The following is a 14,145-nucleotide window of genomic DNA, read 5'->3' as shown; positions in this document are numbered from 1 at the left end:
TGGTAAGTAACAATCGTTGTGATTGGTTAATGTAGTTTGCCAATAGAATTCTAGGATATGGATCAGAACTTGATGCAAACCATCCAGTAAGTAACAATTGTAGTGATTGGTTAATGTAGTTTGCCAATAGAATTATGTTATGATATATAATTGTATGGTAAATATATGCAAATTTATGTTAATTATATTAAATGTAATTGGCTATTGTCGCTTACTTTAGGGGTTCACAGATGAGGTATACAGAGCCCGACGAAAGGAATTTGCGGACATAGCTTTCAATTATAAGCAGTAAGTAATAAAATGACTTCGCATCCAGTATTGACTGCCATATTTTCATGTGACACTAACTTAAGTTTGCTTGCTTGCACCTACTACTGTAAAATGACTAATTTTCACTGGGTTTAAATTTCACTGATTTACCATTTCAGGCATATTCAGTGGGTTTTAAATTCACGGTTTCGTCATTTAGATAATGTGTTCTATGCTAAATTTTACATATTCACTGTGTTTTAATTTAGCGCATTTTTCCAGTCAGCGAAATAAGCTAAATTAAAACCCAGTGAATAATTTCCCCCTTTACAGTATTTAAATATGGGTGGCAGATATATCACATTTTATATTATGAAATTTTGAAGTTTCAGGGTTATTAATTTTGACAAATGTATATATTTTTTATTAAGGACAGTGTCTGACAGTTATGGAAAATATTTGCATGGGAGCTCATTTTATGCCTTAAACTTTTAAATACAAATAGTAAACAATTAATTCAAACAACTATTAGTCAAAAGTGAGTTAATCGTTAAAGTGAGTTCAACTGAAACTCGAGTTAATAAAACAATGGATCTGATTTGTAAATTGGCATTGGCAATATAACATGTTTTTATGTGAAAAATGTTGTATGCCCATTTCAAACCCACTGATGTTCATGAAACTGTATTGGTTAACCTTTCACCTCCAGACTTTCTCGCCCAAATATTTCTGCACTTTTTTTCTAATATTCTTTAATATTTCTGAAAATAAAATCTAATTTCCAAGCCAACAGACAAAATTTGAGTAAATTTTCATTTTTTACTCACAAAATTTGACTATTTTTATTCCGTTCTTCTGAAGGAAAGTGCAGACTATAAACGGCACTATTTTGTGAATTTGTGATGAAAAGAGGGAACTGGTTGTAAAAAGGTTAACACATATTTTAATTTACAGTGGTGAACCAATTCCACAAGCAAAATATACAGAAGCTGAGAAAAAGACATGGGGTACCATATTCCGTAATTTAACCACGTTGTACAGCACGCATGCTTGCCGAGAACATAATCATGTCTTTCCATTATTGATGGAAAATTGTGGATATCAAGAAGACAATATTCCGCAGCTTGATAACATCAGTAAATTCCTGAAAGGTACTGTAAAACATGTTGAAATAGCTACATGCTATTTTAGCAAATTTGACTCCATGCATAAATTAACATAATCTTAATTTAGCTAAAGTACCAATAATCTTACTGTGAGAATATACTCAAGTCTAGTTAGCGACATCTTAATTTAGCGAAAATGTGGATTAGCTAATAGCTAAAATAACATTTTAGCTAAAAAGACGTGTTGTACAGTATAGTCTTTATACGTTAACATTTTAAACGATGTACTCCAAATATTGCACTGCTTTGCAAATACTCCGACATATCCTAGCATGGTTTTACTGTGAATCATGTATCTGACCTCGATAAAATATATAAACCTCATTGGATGCAGCTGTATACATATTGTACCCAATCAGAGTTGGCAAAGCTTATAGTAATGGACATAAAACAAAATAACTGGATGGTGAATTACCATAGAGGGCGTAATTTGATAAATATTTGCTGGACTGGATCTTTCGAAGCGAGAGGGTCGTCACCTGCGCATGCGCTGAAATTGAGTTCCAAGCGATGATAACAACACATGCTGAAAAGGCAAAGGCTCATGGGTAGATGGTTGTTTGTAAACAATGACACGCTATGGCCTTATGACGCATGCGCAGGTGACGACTCCCCCGCTTTAAGTTATAGTTGTGAGGTAATAACCAAATAAACAAACTTTGGCTGGCAAGGATGTTTGAATGCTGAAATAAACATTTGTTAAATTTTTTTGAAGGACATCACAGGAATAAAGAACTCCACACTGCTCATTATTGCATGTTATAGGGCTCATACCACTAATTGAATTTTCATAGACGACAATCTTAACATATGACGAGATTGCTATATGAAAATGATGAACAAAGTTGAAAATATTGCTCAAAAATGGGAAATCAACGTGCCAGTAATCAACCACATGAAAAAAACTAACATGTTGGCCTGCTTAAACTCTTACAAATCTCAGGTAAACAAGACACACCTACTGTATTTGGATTGCACCTAGAGAAATCAATGGAAAAAGACCAAGATTAGAACATCCAAATACTGTAAAGTGATTAATTTTCACTGGGTTTAAATTTCACTGATTTACCATTTCAGACATATTCAGTGGGTTTTAAATTCATGGTTTTATCATTTAGATAATGTGTTCTGGGCTAAATTTTACATATTCACTGGGTTTTAATTTAGCGCATTTTCCAGTCAGCGAAATAAGCTAAATTAAAACCCAGTGAATAATTAACCCCTTTACAGTACACACAGAATAAACTCACAGGTACACAGCCGCTAAGTAGTAAACAAAAGACCACATGTTGGTCTCACCTTTGACCCAGGTGATTGCGTCCTCAAACAGGGAGCACCTGAGAAAAAAAATATTTAAAGAATGTCATTGGTTCTTGCAAGGCATTTAAATACGAGCTACGAGCAGCCATTGGTTGATTAGTGTCATGAGACCTTAAGAGAAATGAGAAGGTTTAATAAAAATTAGAGCTCTTTATATATCATAACTTTACATTATCACACAATAAACCTTTTTATGCAAATAAGAAAAACCCAGCAAATTTAAAGTGGGGAAGTCATTACCTGCACATGCGTCAGATGGCCATAGCGTGTCATTGTTTACAAACAAGCGTCTACCCATGAGCCTTTGCCTTTTTAGCGTGTGTTATCGTCGCTTGGGACTCAATTCCCGGGCATGTGCATGTGATGACTCTCTCGCTTTAACTGAATTTGTTTAATTCTGATTTTGGTGATTTATAACAATAATAATGAATCCCCCACAGATTCGAAAAAGGGTCTCGTTGTGAGGATGTGTTCGATTTCACCTCGCACATTATCTTACCTTATCTTGGAATTTGTTATTGTTTAAATCCTGTCCCACCCCTGTTATAACATATAATGGGCCGTGCACAGTCCTTTATTTTCAATTATAATAGCTCAAAATATCAAACAATTTCAATATACATGCAATAGGATGGGCAGTGTTTCCTAGAAGCTTGTATTTCATTTACATGTTGAATGTTCTGTGAAAACACACTCAGAGAATTTTCTACATGAAAATAACCAAGATTTCTTAACTGTACTACTGCCTACTATGGGAAATTATTTACTTAAAGGGATAAAATAATTTTCTCAATTTCTGACAACAGATTCTATGATGTCATACTTTACCCATAATCCTTTGCTTGAGAATCAAGATGGCTGACTACATAATACCGATGAAAAGTTGAATATCTAGAGAATGAAAACTGATATAAAAAAGTGTAAATTGCATTCTCCTACATTTGTGGAGCTTTTTCTTTAGGAGTCATTATGTTGTTTGGATTGAGGTTTCCTTTAAAAATACAAAATATATTTCTTTTTTTTAAGATTGTACTGGTTTTTCCTTACGACCTGTTGCTGGATTACTCTCATCTCGTGATTTCTTAGCCGGATTAGCGTTCCGTGTTTTCCACTCCACGCAGTATATCCGCCATGGATCAGACCCTATGTACACACCAGAACCGTAAGTGTACTTTTATTCACCCATTAAATCACATGCTATGCATGTTTGCATTTTACATGTACATGTACACATGCAAATTGGAAAATTATGTTACTCATGAAAAAATAAAAAAATTTAGGAAACGTCTGTGAACAAAAATGAGATTTGATCCAAATTTTTATAATTTTATGCTGTAATAGCCTGTTGATACAAGACCATCCAATTATTCACTCTCAATTACTAACTATGCTTTTGGTTCATATTACTTTTGGCATGAATAAGTTTCTCCTAATTCCAATAACAATGACTTGTTTATATTAAAATCAAAAAGAGGTTTTGGACAACTATATTTTTGTATGGACAGCCAATTTTTAAGAATGGATTTCCGATTGGACAACCGTGTTTTTTTTGTATTTCAACTCAACAGTTATAAAATTTACATAACCATTTCTGTGGAATCTAAGGGAAGACGTCAAAAGATCGATGTCGGACAAAAAACTTATTTCCTTTAGTTTGGGAGTGGGGGGTTTTGACCTCAAAAAGTTTCCATCCTACAAAAACGATTTTATTTTTTAATGAAGTCAAAACAATCTTGGAGTAATTGTAGTTTTTTTTTCTATCCAATCATGGACAGAAATAACCGAAAAGGGAAAAAAACAGTAAAAATGGTTTGGTTCGAGTGTAAATCTGTGCGTCAAATGAGGTGCATTTGTAAAATCTTTTTACACCCACTGACAACCAACTGCTATGCAATACTACTGTCCGATTATCAATTTGTATTTAATGGTGAATGTAGTCTGACGCCATGACCGATATTTATCAATTAAGTTTCAGTAGGGGGGGGGGGGGTTGAAAAAAAAACTAAAGCAATTTAAGTTTTTTATCCGACATCGATCTTTTGACGTCGTCCCTAAGGAATCATTGGTATGGACTGATGAACAAATACTGTGAAATACTTTATTTTCGCTGAAATAAATTTTCGCTGAAAAAGCTTTTTGCATGTTTTGTAAAGAATTTATTTTCACTGATTTTTGATAAGTTGAATGTGAGACATAGGAAAAAAAGTATATTGGCTGGATTTTATTTTCACTGAAGCATCATCCCTTCAGCAAAAATAGCAAAAATAAAGTATTCTACAGTAATTTATGACTAGTAGTATTAGTAGTACCCAATTGTTGTACACCAGTTAACCTAAACTGTTTTGAAATAAATTACTTTGTTGTGACTAATACAGAGACTGACAGCAGATAGTCATGAACACTAGAGGGCGGTATATATGTGCAACATTTATGACATTTCATTGTTTTGGACCATGGATTGTTTCAATAAAATTGTCACAGTCATGAACACTAGAGGGCGGTATATATGTGCAGCATTTATGACATTTCATTGTTTTGGACCATGGATTGTTTCAATAAAATTGTCACAGTCATGAACACTAGAGGGCGGTATATATGTGCAGCATTTATGACATTTCATTGTTTTGGACCATGGATTGTTTCAATAAAATTGTCACAGTCATGAACACTAGAGGGCGGTATATATGTGCAGCATTTATGACATTTCATTGTTTTGGACCATGGATTGTTTCAATAAAATTGTCACAGTCATGAACACTAGAGGGCGGTATATATGTGCAGCATTTATGACATTTCATTGTTGTGGACCATGGATTGTTTCAATAAAATTGTCACAGTCATGAACACTAGAGGGCGGTATATATCATGTTAAGTCCATCTTCTAGGTTTATCACAGTGCAACATGCCTGTAATTGAAACAATATTCTAATTGAATTCTTTTAATATTTTCATTTAAAACTCCTGGATCTGTTGAGAAATGAAAACTTGATGAATGTGTCATCCTGATTACCATGCAGTTAGCTCTCATCTTACTTCCAGCAAATGTGTTGTGACATGTAACTGACACCAGGCAATGTAGAGAATTCAAATTTGACTGATTTTTGTCACTAAAATTATAAAACAATACAATGAACGGAATGCCTGAGTTGGCCATCTTCATGGTAACTCCAGCCTTTTAGTTGTCCTCTTATCTTCAAAGTTAAGTTCTTCATTATTATCTTTATCAGTCCATGTTCGGACGAAGTGCGAAAACGGGGACTTATAATTCAGTCTCCGTCCGTCTGTGCATCTGTCCGGAGTCGTATCTCAGAATCCCTTGGACCGATTCCGTTCATTCTTTGCATGTGCCTAGTACTTTATGTGGGACATATGCACATGCAGTGGTTTAGCGATTCGATTCAAAATGGCCGACTGGCAGCCATCTTGTTTTTTGAAAATGTTGTATTTTGGACATGCTTTGTCAGTTTTCATTTACCGTATTACCCCGGGCACGCGCCCCTCCCTGGGCAAACGCCCACCCCCTGTTTTCACAAAAGTTACATGTTGGGGACATCCTCGGTTAAATGCCCAGGGTGATTTTTAGCCAAGAACGGGGTCAACAATAAAGTTTTATTTGTCAAAAATGAACACATTCGATTTATTTAAATAGTGTGTTTGTTACGGTAGTTCTCTTTTTGGAGTGTGTGGTGGCCCTGAAAAGGGCCGCTTTGTTTGAGTTTTTACGTAAAAACTCATTGGAACTTAACGACGTAAGATGAACCACGCAGCATGTGGCGCACAAGTTCTGCTTTCTCTTCATTCACGATGAATCCAATATTGCAATATTGCAACGATCCATACCTTGTTGAGTGGTTTGAAACACTTAGCTTTGGTTTCAAAACGTAGCATTTCGCTGACTGTGAATCCATAACGGGAGCTAGCATTTTTGAGACATCACGTTGTAAACTTGCTACTTTCTTTTCATCCTTCATCACAGCATGTGGATTATTTTTCTGTCGTTGAAGAAAAAACATTTTGCCGACCTCAAGTCCATTACGATAACCATAATGAGGCATGCCGACGATGGGAACTTGTTGCATCATCGTTATTTTTGTAATTTTGTCACGTGTGTGTGTGTGTGCGTGAATAAATCATGTTAATGAGGTCGACCAGAGTTTATTTTCAGTCTGTTATTTATGTATCGCCGTTTTTACATTCAACTTATACAAAGTCAGTGAAAATGATTTCCATACAAAGCACCTGAAAAGTCTTTTGAGTAAAAATTTATTCCAGCTAAAATAAAATATTTTACAGTATACAAAATCCACACCCTTATAATGCTTATCAATGAGACGTTTTCTACACATCATACAAAGTAAGAACACAAATTCAACTGATAATAACATTGTGTTTTTCAGTGATGTTTGTCATGAGTTATTGGGCCATGTACCATTGTTTGCTGATCCAGCCTTTGCACAGTTTTCGCAAGAGATAGGACTTGCCTCTCTTGGTGCTCCGGATGAATGGATTGAGAAACTAGCAACAGTAAGTCAATCAATGACAATGACATCACTAATTAATAATCTAATATTATTACATATGTACTGCAGTTTATTTTGATCCGTCCCTGAAATCAAATTCGGTATTTCCACACCCCATATGCAAATGAGGTCTGAGAGCAAACAAAGTAGTCTCTTCAGGAGTACCATTTTTCGAAACATAGCAGAAATAAACAATATTTAGAATTACGATATTTTTCCCTTGGGGTACATGAATACACTTGCCGAGTGAAATAAAATTTGAACAACAGTAATGGTACTTTTAGGCAGTCACTTATTTTGACTAAAACTAATTTGCATATCACCCATGCAATAATGTTTTCGGTCGATATGCAAATGAACATGGTATTTCCATTGGCTACCAATTTTCACATTTTAACACATTTTCGTCTGCTATTTTTGACTCCCGTGTGCAAAGCACAAAAAGGGAGTCTTTGCAGTTAGTGTGTCTGTATGTGTGTGTGTATGTGTGTGTGTCCGTCTGTTTCACTGATATCTCAAGAACCATACATCAGTTTTTGATGAAACTTGGTGCATAGATGCTCTGGGCCAATGCGCAGATTTGATTAGGTTTTGGTAAAAATCCATACATATTAATTACCTAATTTGCATGATAATTAGCTGATTTTTAGCTGTTCCATGGCTGTTCCACTGATATCTAAAGAACCACTCATTGGATTTTGATGAAACTTGGCACACAGATGCTCCAAACTAATGCGCAGATTTGATTAGTTTTGGGTAAAAATCTGTGCAATATTAATTACCTAATTTGCATAATGATTAATCAATTTTCGGCTTTTTTCCACTGATATCTCAAGTACTAATCATCACATTTCAATAAAACTTGGTACATAGATGTCATAGGACACTGCACAGACCTGATAGTTTTTAGGGTAATAAAAGTACATATTAATTACCTAATTAGCATAATTAATTAATTTTCAGCTTTTGATATTTCAAGTAGTAATTAATCATCACATTTCAATGAAATTTGGTACATAGATGTCATAGGACACTGCACAGACCTGATAGTTTTTAGAGTAATATCAGTATATATTAATTAGCTAATTTGCATAATTAATTAATTTTCAGCTTTTGATATTTCAAGTAGTAATCATCACATTTCAATGACACTTGGTACATAGATGTCATAGGACACTGCACAGACTTGATAGTTTTTAGGGTAATATGAGTACATATTAATTACCTAATTTGCATAATTAATTAATTTTCAGCTTTTGATATTTCAAGTAGTAATCACATTTCAATGAAATTTGGTACATAGATGTCATAGGACACTGCACAGACCTGTAAGTTTTTAGGGTAATATCAGTATATATTAATTATCTAATTTGCATAATTAATTAATTTTCAGCTTTTGATATTTCAAGTAGTAATCATCACATTTCAATGACACTTGGTACATAGATGTCATAGGACACTGCACAGACCTGATAGTTTTTAGGGTAATATGAGTACATATTAATTAGCTAATTTGCATAATTAATTAATTTTCAGCTTTTGATATATCAAGTAGTAATCATATTTCAATGAGACTTGCTACATAGATCTTTTAGGATTATGCAGACACCTGATTAGTTTTAATTGGATATTAATTACCTAATTTGCATAATGTTCCACTGATATATAAAGAACCACAAATTGGATTTTAATGAAACTTTTAAAGAGAACTATGCAGAAACCTAATTAGTTTTTGGTAAATATTTATGCTTATTAATCACCTAATTAACATAATTAATTAACACTGATATCTCAATTACTGATCATCACATTTGAATAAAATTTGGTACATAAATGCTCTAGGACAATAGACAGGCCTGATTAATTTTGATTAATATTAATTCTCTAATTAGCATAATAATTCATAATTTTTTTGTTCCATTCTGTTCATATTAGTTACCTGATTTACATAATTAGTTTTCAGCTTTTCCATCAATATCTCATGTACAAGTAATTTTGAATTAATTTTAATGTTTCTTCAATACTCTCAGCACACGGGAGTTCTTTCTAAGCTTTCTTTGATTATCTGGTTCAAATCGTTCAGCAACTTTTTTGGCATGTTGGGTGTACATCATATGGAATACTACGATTGGGAGAACTTAATGCATGTTGACCACCTGGAAACTGAGTTTTATAAACCTTGAAGCTGTCTTGAAGGGCTCTCGGAAGATCCACCCGCAGTAAAATCAGCAATTACTATGGAGCTGCATCGATATACCATGAGGTTTCTGCTGGCGACGTTGCGGCGTTACTCAGTTCCAAATAAAGATTATTAATGCCAAATGAGCAACATTTTAACCAGCAACCAAGACTCATTCAATCCACGACCACAAAGCAACATCACAAACGAAGTTGTAGCGTGCAGCGCAGCGACGACCGTTGTCGACGAAAGTCATCCCGTCAGTGGAGTACCGCAGTTGCACGGCATGTTTGCCAATGCACAGATCTGTGGAGGAACTTTTAACTTCAACATAAACCGTGTATCGTAGTAGCCCAGTTTAAGTTCTGGTTCTGTCATGGTCCCAACTAAACGTCCACGAGTTATTTAGTCGGACAGTGATTCAGATTAGACGTCTGACTATTTTATTTTCACACAGACCTAAATTCCATCCCGGTTTGTTGCACGTTCTTTCTTTAATGTGAAATAATCAAATATGGAACATATGTAATAATAACAGAACTCCACACCCTCTCCGTGGCTTTCGTTGCGTATGGAAGTTATTTTCACTCGAGATGCGGTGTATTCTGCTGTACTTTCACATTGTTAACCTTTTTACCACCAGACTTTCTTGTTCAAATTTTTTTGCACTTTTTTCTTGTATTCTTCAATATTACTGGAAATATTAATAATTAATTAATAATTTTGGAGCAAATAGACAAAATTAGAGTCAATTTTCAGTTTTTACTCAAAATGTTTATCAATTTTTATTCAAATCTTCTGAAGGAAAGTGCAGACTATAAATTGGACTATTTGTGATGCAAAGAGGTGGTGAAAAAGTTAAGGTCGTGATGCTGCGCATGTTTGACATCTGTGTTGATTTTCCCACAATTCAATGTGCTCTTCTAATGGAAAACCCAAATATGAGATATGACCTGGGCACGACTTTCACTAATTACCGCCGGTGACTCCTTCAATACCTTCCAACTACCTGAAAATACTTAATTAAAACTTGGTATCATCTCAGTTTGTACTCGTTGATCTGTGCAACAGTCAAAGTCGCCATCTTTGTTTATATGAGACCCAGTCTCTAGCACATGCGTGGCGCAACGACTGCTGCCCTTTGAAGAATGGTCTTAAATGCATTCCATGCTAGTGAAGTCATTGCAGTATCAGTCTGATAGACCATAATATTTTATTATATTTTTATACCCCTTTTCCTAAAAATGGTTGTTTTGGTGACCCTAAACATGCAATGCAGGTCTCTTGATTTTAGGAGTCAAGCTGAAATGAAACACCCTTTCTATGTGTTTTATATAACACACATGCTCATCCAGTTTTGGGCCGCCCCCCCCCCCCTCCTCCGAGGCAGACACTAAGCTAGGTTTTACTGTGTCTTTCTAGTTATACTGGTTCACTGTGGAGTTTGGCTTATGTAAACAGGACGGTAAAATAAAAGCCTACGGAGCCGGATTGTTGTCGTCTTTCGGAGAATTACAAGTGAGTATGCACTGTTTATCTTTAAATAGATTTTAATTGAATTAAAGATTGTATGTTATCTTCTCCATGTTTCATTATTATGACGTTATAACATCAGAATGTCAAAAATGAAAACAAAATTCGTGTTGCAATTGGCGTTATTATGAGAATTACTGGCTCAAATTTTAATTTGTACACTGATATCTATGAATTTTTTTTATAGAGTTCATATCTCAAAATTTTGCTTTGTGACATAATATGAACAAAATATATATTGATCTGAATCCTAATATCACTGAAACATTTAAAAAAAAAATTAAATATAATTTAGCCAGTTTCCAGTGTGATAATAGTTTTTTATTCTATACAAGAGGAAGTAATATCCCACAATGCATTGCATTATTATTACTTGATTTATACCAAAATGTATTTGATCATGTGACACACTGATGTCATTTGCATAATAAAGCTTTTATAGTTTTTTTTTAAATTAGCAGTTTCATTTCACGCTTTTATGAAAAGTCATTTATATTCGTAACGTTTGAATATATATTTGTTTACAGTATTGTTTGTCTGATAAGCCAGAGATCCGTGCATTTGAGCCGGCCAAAGTTGCCGTACAGTCCTATCCCGTCACACAGATGCAACCTGTTTACTTCTTGGCTGAAAGCTTCGAAGATGCTCAAGAGAAAGTAGCGTAAGTATTCATCATGACGACACCAGTCAATGATTACAGTTGTAAATGACTACACAAGTCAATGATTACAGTTGTTAATAACTACACAAGTCAATGATTACAGTTGTTAATAACTACACCAGTCAATGGTTACAGTTGTCAATGACTACACAAGTCAATGATTACAGTTGTTAATATCTACACAAGTCAATGATTACAGTTGTAAATGACCACACCAGTCAATGATTACAGTTGTAAATGACTACACCAGTCAATGATTACAGTTGTTAATAACTACACCAGTCAATGATTACAGTTGTAAATGACCACACCAGTCAATGATTACAGTTGTAAATGACTACACCAGTCAATGACTGTGGTTGTAAATGACTTCACAAGTCAATGATTGCAGTTGTAAATGACTACACAAGTCAATGATTACAGTTGTTAATAACTACACCAGTCAATGATTACAATTGTAAATGACTACACAAGTCAATGATTACAATTGTAAATGACTACACCAGTCAATGATTACAATTGTAAATGACTACACAAGTCAATGGTTACAGTTGTTAATAACTACACCAGTCAATGATTACAGTTGTAAATGACCACACCAGTCAATGATTACAGTTGTAAATGACTACACCAGTCAATGACTGTGGTTGTAAATGACTTCACAAGTCAATGATTGCAGTTGTAAATGACTACACAAGTCAATGATTACAGTTGTTAATAACTACACCAGTCAATGATTACAATTGTAAATGACTACACAAGTCAATGATTACAATTGTAAATGACTACACCAGTCAATGATTACAATTGTAAATGACTACACCAGTCAATGATTATAATTGTAAATGACTACACAAGTCAATGGTTACAGTTGTTAATGACTACACCAGTCAATGATTACAGTTGTAAATGACTACACAAGTCAATGATTACAGTTGTTAATATCTACACAAGTCAATGATTACAGTTGTTAATATCAACACAAGTCAATGATTACAGTTGTCCATGACTACACTTGTCAATGAATATTTGTGTCAATGTTTGTATAGAGAAATGACTGTAGTTGTTGTGGGGATGACTGTAATTATGAATGGTTATATTTGCTTCTTATTACATATCGAGAGGTGTTTTCAACAAATAATTTTGTTTTTTTAATTTTTCAGAGCATATGCTGCTCAAATTCCAAGACCATTCGCTGTTCGTTACAACCCGTACACACAAAGTGTGGAAATATTGGAAAATAAAAACCAAATCAAGACCTTGGCTCAGAACATCAAAGGTGAGATTGCTTTGATTTTCCCACTATATGATGGGGGCAGTGTTTTGCATATTTTTATGTTTTTTTCAATATTTTTCAATTAATTTTGGGCCAAATAGACATCATTTTTCATTGACTAGTAAATATCTTAAAACTTTTACTTTTACGATTACTGTAAAACATGTCTGTTGAGCTAACATGTTAATTAAGCCAAAAACAACTAATCTGCAATTTAACTAATAAAAAAGTATGTATAAAATTGTTAGCACCTCAAGCAGAAATTTCTGCTGTAAATAAAATTCACTAAAATGGCGTGTGTCAGCATGCTTTATAGTTATTTCTGTGACTTCATTTCATTTTAATTTTGTTTTTTATTTGTTTTCAGGTGAAGTGTCTACACTGATTGATGCATTGAATAAATGCAAGTAGAGTTTTAGACGCACATAGATCTAAAAGAAATGATTAATAATAATAATAATAATAATAACTTTATTATAGTAATTCATTTCTATCAGTTAATAGCAATAACGTTTACTTGTGATAACTACTACTATAAAAGAAAACCAATTAGATAATAGCATAAATCTCTTGATTGAAATGAGTTATGTATATATATATATTGATCAAATTACTGTATCTGTACTCCATGCACAAATGATACAACAAATCAAATTACAAACCAAATTATTTTAAATTCTGTATTTTTTTAGGAAAATATAGTGGTTTGTTCTTAATGGGTGGTGCTCGTTTTATAGTATCATGTAGGTGTTCTTGAATCCACCTTTTTACAATTCAAAAAATCATAGTATTGTTAAGTATTTTTAAGCATCATAACATTAGTGTCATCTCTGAATACAATCACTAACAACAGAGAGATATAATAAACAGTAATAATAAACCAGAAAATTTGAATTTGATGACCCACTGTGTGGTTTATAATCTCAATATGAATACAAATGTGTGCTTTACAATCTTCATATGAATACAAATGTGTGCTTTACAATCTTCATATGAATACAAGTGTGTGGTTTACAATCTCCATATGAATACAAGTGTGATTTACAGTCTCAATATGAATACAAGTGTGTGATTTACAATCTCCATATGAATACAAATGTGTGGTTTATAATCTCCATATGAATACAAGTGTGTGATTTACAATCTCCATATGAATACAAATGTGTGGTTTACAATCTCCATATGAATACAAGTGTGTGTTTTACAATCTCCATATGAATACAAATGTGTGATTTATAATC

The 14,145-nt window shown here is 33.7% G+C and overlaps 1 protein-coding gene across 2 annotated transcripts in view; it reads left to right on the top strand.

Moving 5' to 3' along the window:
- LOC100313702 (phenylalanine hydroxlase) overlaps positions 1-13,803 on the top strand; it is a 42,420-nt gene extending 28,617 nt beyond the window's left edge. Inside the window, exons 3-10 of one of the 2 annotated variants that reach the window (XM_085505848.1) lie at positions 221-288; positions 1,204-1,400; positions 3,762-3,897; positions 7,133-7,259; positions 10,857-10,952; positions 11,495-11,628; positions 12,792-12,907; positions 13,272-13,803. In XM_085505848.1, the coding sequence (XP_085361974.1) occupies positions 221-288; positions 1,204-1,400; positions 3,762-3,897; positions 7,133-7,259; positions 10,857-10,952; positions 11,495-11,628; positions 12,792-12,907; positions 13,272-13,315 (918 nt within the window). In that variant the 3' untranslated portion in view covers positions 13,316-13,803. The remainder of the gene's footprint in view (positions 1-220; positions 289-1,203; positions 1,401-3,761; positions 3,898-7,132; positions 7,260-10,856; positions 10,953-11,494; positions 11,629-12,791; positions 12,908-13,271) is intronic. The other variant, NM_001168157.2, reaches the window with a different exon arrangement.
- The last annotated feature ends 342 nt before the right edge of the window (positions 13,804-14,145 follow it).

This window comes from Saccoglossus kowalevskii, chromosome 12 (genome assembly GCF_978046115.1).
Source record: "Saccoglossus kowalevskii chromosome 12, keSacKowa6.1, whole genome shotgun sequence".
Lineage (NCBI taxonomy): Eukaryota > Metazoa > Hemichordata > Enteropneusta > Harrimaniidae > Saccoglossus > Saccoglossus kowalevskii.
This window is presented reverse-complemented; position numbering and strand designations above follow the sequence as displayed.